This window comes from Seriola lalandi, unplaced genomic scaffold (genome assembly GCF_002814215.2).
Source record: "Seriola lalandi dorsalis isolate HSWRI2012SDOR001 ecotype SW California unplaced genomic scaffold, Sedor1 jcf7180002054583, whole genome shotgun sequence".
NCBI lineage: Eukaryota > Metazoa > Chordata > Actinopteri > Carangiformes > Carangidae > Seriola > Seriola lalandi.
The window spans coordinates 739,738-746,547 of NW_019525136.1; the positions used below are offsets into that span (position 1 = coordinate 739,738).

Genomic DNA, 6,810 nt, shown 5'->3' on the forward strand with positions numbered 1-6,810 from the left:
CTGAAGATCAGTGTTGTTACATCACCCAGAGCCGAAAATGCCTTCTGGGAAAATCAGACATAAACAAGCTGAAGAGTTTTAACATCGACACAAAAAAACAGACAGAAACGATTCCACACTGTTACCAGGAACAAATGGCTCGTGGTCAAAGCTTGATGATGATGATTATGGTCATGATGTCACTGTTCTAGCATCAGCACCATTTTACATTCAGAAATCTGAGAACGTCCCTTCACATCTCCTGCTTTTAAAGGGGGGGGGGGGCTCCTTCCGTGCTCTTTAGGGCGGGACCTCTGTTTTCAATTTAATTTACTTAATTTACTTTACTCTAATTTAAAGTCATCTGTTATCTGACCAATCAACAACCAGCATGGATGGAGAGCTCCAAGCCTCGGGCCTCGCTGCCTCAGTTGACCGGACTCTTATTGGTGGCCCGCAGGAACCTGATTACTCCACAGCTGCACTACACCCAGGACTGGATCCCAGTATGGGTGACTGGGGAGACTGCTACAGGGACTGCACAGCATGGAGGATGTTCATGGGAGTCCAGTGAGTCTTACACAGCAACTACTGTATGAATCTGCCAACATGTGGAGTGAGTGACACCCCTTCCACCCCACACACACACACACACACACACACACACCCCACAGATTTTCATGCTCTATGATTCTTCCTTGTTAAATCAGGGTGTTGTGTGAAACTCCCTCTGTGATGTCCTTGGCTGCTGCGTCACACACGCACACACACTCACACTGAGGGTCTCTGTATAATACTGACTACAGAGACCATCAGTTCCCAACAACAAGCTTTGCCCCTCACAGGTTGATCCAGCTGCTCTGACACACCCTGGTGCTAACAGTTAGTGAAAGGTGCTGGACTGGGTTTTGCTGGACTCTGAGTTAGAGGGCAGGTTGTTGATGTCTCAGAACCACAGCTCTGTTCCAGCAGAGCATGATGGGACGGATTTTCCAAAACAATCACAAGCACACGTGACCGCGTCCAAACGCTGTCTAAGACTTTAACACCTCACACTCAAGTAATAACATTAGAGGCCACATGAACGAACACACACGCACGCGCGCGCGCGCGCGCACACACACACACACACACACACACACACACACACACACACACTTACTCTCTGACGGGTAGAAGGGCTGCATGTCGATCTTGTGTACCTCCTTGGCGTAATACTCCTCCTCGCTGCGCTGCCGCTCGCACGTCGCCGCGCGTTCGTTCGCTTTCTCCTGCAGCAGGTCCCGCGTGCTGTTGTATATGGCCACTATGTCCCGGGACACCTCCTCGGGCTCGGGGAAGTCCTCCGGGGGGCTGGTGAGCTTGAGCTTGCTCAAGATCTGCCCTCGGATGGCCTCGATGCGCTTCTTCTTGAACTGATCCATGTCCAGCGTGCTGCATGTGGACAGGCTGAGCGCCACGGTGGCTAAATCCAGCGCGAGGAGAAGACCGACGACACACAGGTTCATCTTCTCCTCCGGTGTCTTCAAACTCACACACAAACAGACTCAGGGAAATACAGACCGGGCAGTTAAACGTCGCCAGGCAGACGCATTTCTTGATCAAATGATCACAGTGGAGAGCGTTTACGCACGCGAGCCGAGTGGCGCCAAGCAGTTATTTGAAAATCGTTTGGTTCTAATTCCCCAGTTTCAGTAAAGTGAACCTGAAAATCCATTCAACTGTCCCCGGAGAAAAGAGCCGTTATCCGGGGGTCGCGCCGATCTGTTCCCGCTGACCGTGACCGCACAGCGAGTGCGTAAATGCGCCGAGTGCTGCCAGAGCTGGAGCAGACGATGTGGATGAAAACAGCTGAGCGGTGATCGTCAGCGGGACGCACAGCCCTGAGCACACCTCCACCGCATCAGACCGCTGGGCTCGCCGCTCTCCACCCGCACCTCACCGGCCCGAGGTCTCTATCTGCTCAGCCTCAGTGCCTTCATACTCATCTCTTCTTATTCTCCACAAGCTCTGTAAATACACCTAAACTAAAACCCGGTCCTGGCGTCAGCAGGGACGCACGGTGCCAACTCTCTCAGGCTGAGCTGCCGCCTCAAGGTGAAACCAGATCCAGAGAAAACTGTGATTTCACGCTGAAAATCCTCCTTTAAAAGCAGCGCGGTAAAAACAGCTGGGCCTCTCTCCTCGGTGCGACTGCAGAGCGTTTTACGCGTCTCCCTCACCCCATCTAGTTGGGAACGGCTCTTTTACGCGTGCCAAAGACAGCAGCGGCCGCTGGGAGGTTTATATGGGACTAAAGTTACCACGTGCTCCCCCCTCCGCCCGCTTCAAACCCAGGTTGCGGTCATCACCGCCGAAGCTGGGGACCCTTCAATCCACGCTACGAGACGGTTTGTTGTAAATAGGAGTGCTCGCTGTGCCCATTGGGACAGCGCTGCAGCGGATAATGGTCCATTGGCCTCCAGTGCGTCGTGACGCAGGGTCCTAAAGCCGGTCAGCTCGAGGCCTCTGGACTTTGCCACTCTAGAGACCGCCAAGAGTCTCCATCAGACACAAGTTCAGCTTTTACATTATTGTTTATCGGTCACGTCACTGTCACAGTGAGAATCACTCATGACGCAGCTGCAGTGAAATGTTTTTAAGATAGTTGTTGATGTTCTTCTGTTTATCTGAAGATTATCTGATGATTTATTGATTTCATCCTCCTCTTCATTTAATCAATCATGTTCTGTCACAGTCTGATGACGTGTGTCTGAACCGTGTCACTTGACTGACTTTACAGCAGGTTCATCGGTAGCTGGAGGTGAACGAGGTGAACAAAATGATAGCAACGCATCACATCAATGAAGACTTCACACAACCAGAAAAGTGAATACACAATAAGAGAACAACAGGAGCATGACTGGGTGAGCGTGCCTCAGGAACAGTGGCTCTCTTGCCTGTTGATATTGTCTTACCTTAAAGAGCCAGACTTCACCTCTCCTGCAGTTCTGGACCGGGACAAATCCAGGAGGATCGGTGAATCTGCTCCCAGCAGACATTTCTCCTCAGATGAGAGGTGATGGTTGAGAATCACGTCTAACAATATTTGAAGCTGAACTTTATTGACGGACACAGATGAAGACAGTGGAGCAGTCTGACCTCGTTTTGTTTGAGCAGTAACAAACTGATGGAAGAGAAGACCAGGTCCCACTGATGTGCAGGACTGGACTCTGTGAACTGGTCTGCTGGAGGTTTCAGTCTGCAATTCCTCATCTCCTGCTGAGCTCAGGTCTCTGAGCATCACTGTGGATTTCTCAAGGGTCATTGCTGAGCAGCTGAGTACAAACATAATGACACCATCATGGTCTGATGCAGATTCATATCTGAGGTTTCCGTCAAGGCGTCCTGAATGTCTCATAGAGTCAGGAGCTGGAACTTCACCTCACTGAGTCTGAAGGTGTGTTAGCACTGCAGGAAGCTGCACCTGCGCCTCTGGGCCACAGGTGATGTAGTGTGAGGTCACCGGTCAGTCACTGATCTCTGAATTCCATCAGGGTGAATGCCGTTTGGTTGGAGTGTACACTGCAGCAGAATCAGACCTCCCAGACAGACCTGATGTGGATTTAGTTGGACTATATTGTGTGTGTGTGTGTGTGTGTGTGTGTGTGTGTGTGTGTGTGTTGGGGCCAGGAAGTCCTGCTAAGTCCCCGACAGGTGCCACAGCATCAAATCAGTGAAGTCCATGGATCAGGACGCCTCCGTTCACCTGTTGCGCTCCGCCCGACCACAGCCGGTCATCCATCAGACCTGACAGCCGCTCTGAGACTCTCTGCACCACAGGCTGCTGGAAACCAGATGGTGTCACTAAATCAGCACCCACACTGACAGATGTGACACGAGGAGGTGTGCGTGTGTGTATGTGTATGTGTGTGTGCGTGTGTGTGTATCTCAGGCTGAGTGTCATGTCCAGCACCTGCTCCACATACAGGAGCTGATATGATAGATCACACAGTTCATTCAGAATCAGACTGGTTCACAGATTGTTGATAAAATCATTTAAATTCATGTTTCCCTCATAAGTCTAGACTCAGGACTCAAGTAACCCTAACCCTCATCATGATGACAACAAAACTGAAGTTTAGACATTTATTTAAAAGTAAAAACTGAAATCTTAAATTGACGTAGGCAGACACACACTTCAGGTTCCTCCATCACTCTGGATCATCTCTGAGATGTTTCTACACCTTGACTGGAGTCCACCTGTGGTAAACTCAGCCGATTGGACATGATGTGTAAAGACACACACCTGTCTATATCAGGTCTCGCAGCTGACAATCATCAGAGCAGAAACCATGAGGAGGAAGGAGCTGCTGCAGAGCTCAGAGACAGGACTGTGTCCAGGCTCCAAAACATTTCTGCTGCATTGAAGGTTCCTGAGAAGAACAGTGGTCTCCATCATTCTGACATGAAGAAGTCTGGAACCACCAGGACTCTTCTAGAGCTGGACCTGGACCAACTGAGACGTCAGGGAGAAGAGAGGAGACCAAGAACCTGATGGTCTCTGTGAGCTGATGAAACCAGGACAGAAGTGTCTGATCTCAGTTCTCAGAGTCATGTAACCAGTCATTGCTCATCACCTGAACACCAGCATCCAGCAGTGAAGCCTGGTGGAGGCAGCATCAGGCTGTCGGACACTGGTCGGTCAGGGCTGGACCAGGTTTTATAAGGACTGTTAAGTTGCTCATTAAAAGGATAATTTAACATATGCATAGCTTTGTCTGTCATTTATGTAATGTTAAAATCATACCAGGTCTGGACTAACCTGGGTGGGAGCCCAGGGGTCAAGAGGAGCCACAGGCACCTACTGAGGACTAACATACATGCTGAGGGCCACAGAAACCAGGGGCTCATCTCAGTGACTCTTCAACATGGACCCTGCGACTTGCAGAATCAACACCGACATGAAAGAGCCTCACAGGACTTTATACATACACTCATTAGGACATTATGCTGCTGCCGCTCGTCATCTTGGTGCAACCAGAGTTCACCTTTGTTCACAGGTGACCAACAGAAACACTGAGGTGGTAGTTCAGGGTTCAGGATGACAGGACCCACGTCACTGCTGGACCTCAGTAGAAGGGAGTGAAGAGACCAGCAGGACCACCTGGGTCTCTGTTAAGACCTTCAGGCTCTGGGTTAGTGGCTCAGATCAGCATTAGACTCAGTACGGACAGAAGTCTACATCCACTGTCACGTCCCAATCATCGCAGCTTAATTTATATTATATTTTTATTCTCGTCATCTAAACTAACACTAAATGTTTCTTACTGACAAGTACTGTGTGTGTGTGTCATGTTCCTTCATCAACATGAACACACACAGTAATTTATTTTGACTCAATCCCCCACACACGTCGTCCTGCTGCCACAAATACAGAGCTCCTAATGTGGATTAATCCACCGCTTAAAATATTCCCTAACAAATGCTCCATTTCCTTCTGTTTGATAAAAACTACAGTGAACAGCTGTTTTAAGAAATCACTTACAGTCACACAAAGAGAACAGTGTTGTATGTGATACATGAACTGGCTGTTTATTCAACCATTATAGTAGAAAACATGTCTATTTACAGAGTTTACAGGTCGTTCACTCAGAAAACAGTTTGCAGACTGAACAGGAGCAGATGGACTCTGACTCCAAGATGGAGCAGGAGATCAAACCTGGAGGAGCCTCTGACTCTTCCTCCAGTCTCATCTGTTACATCCCGTCTCCACATGTGACCTGTGGTCGGAGCGGAGGACGGTCACAGAACACATCGTACTGCGACCGGCCGAGAGAAGCTTGTCCTATGTGTTTATCAGTCAGGAGCATTTCCACACTTTCTCCGTCCTCTCTGAGCTGCTGGTCTCTGCAGGTCAGGGTTTGTGTTGCCCAGACTGTCCCTGAAGGCACCACACAGTCCCTTCAGTGAGTATGGATGGTGTCAGTCTGAATCACTTTCCTCCGCCCCCCCTCCTGTGTGAGGATCAGCATCCTCTCCGTCACTGTCTTTGTCCCAGTCCTTCATGGTGGCCCCCATCATGTAGTCGTCTCTGAGGACACTCCAGGCAGGCTTCTCGTCTGCTGCAGCCTACACACACACACACACACATATATACACAGTGAGTGCTTGTGGCTCTGCTCTCTTCAGGTTTCCTGAGGCAGCAGTGACCCCATGTGGTCACTCAGTGAAATCACAGTTTGTGTTTTAGTGTGAAGGTAACTGAGGAGACACATCTGAACATGAATGTTAAACATGACTGAACTGACCTCCTCCCTCTCCACCTTGGCGGAGCCTCCACCTCCTCCCTCCGTCCTCCTCAGCACGTCGATGAAGTCCCTCTTCGAGACAGAAGACAGGATCTTGGCCTTCTTCCTCTCTGAGCCTTCCACTTCCTTCACCTTGTCATCCATGGTTTTCTGGTGTTTCCTCACAGCATTGAACAGCTGCACCACCCCTCTGAGTGGAGACACACACCGTGGATCAGCAGTGACACGTGGTTGTGACAGAATCAAACAAACCTGAGAGATAAAAGCAGCAGAGACCTGGTGGCGATCCTCTGCAGAGCTCTCTCACTCTCACGGTCCTTTACTATGTCGGGTTTCTCTCTGCACAGCATCTCCCAGGCCTGTCTCTTGTCCACCTGTCGGACAGAAACACAAGCACATCGTCACACGGAGCAGCTCTGACACTTTCCACAGCTGGGACGTCCTGCCTGGAGTTTATAAAGCTCTGTGCAGTTCATCTGAGCATCTGGTCCTCCAGCTGGACTTCCTGCAGCAGCACGCCCCCAACAACAACACAACCCAC

The 6,810-nt window shown here is 50.1% G+C and overlaps 2 protein-coding genes across 2 annotated transcripts in view; both read right to left on the reverse strand.

The window, feature by feature from the left end:
- tgfb2 (transforming growth factor, beta 2) overlaps nt 1–2,390 on the reverse strand; it is a 35,828-nt gene extending 33,438 nt beyond the window's left edge. Inside the window, exon 1 of the mRNA XM_023418634.2 lies at nt 1,142–2,390. Coding sequence (XP_023274402.1) covers nt 1,142–1,487 — 346 coding nt within the window. The 5' untranslated portion in view covers nt 1,488–2,390. The remainder of the gene's footprint in view (nt 1–1,141) is intronic.
- Nucleotides 2,391–5,527: 3,137 nt separating this feature from the next.
- Nucleotides 5,528–6,810, reverse strand: part of rrp15 (ribosomal RNA processing 15 homolog) — a 4,193-nt gene continuing 2,910 nt past the window's right edge. Inside the window, exons 3-5 of the mRNA XM_023418601.2 lie at nt 6,546–6,643; nt 6,270–6,459; nt 5,528–6,090 (exon numbers count right to left, since the gene is read on the reverse strand). Of these exons, the coding sequence (XP_023274369.1) occupies nt 5,944–6,090; nt 6,270–6,459; nt 6,546–6,643 (435 nt within the window). The 3' untranslated portion in view covers nt 5,528–5,943. The remainder of the gene's footprint in view (nt 6,091–6,269; nt 6,460–6,545; nt 6,644–6,810) is intronic.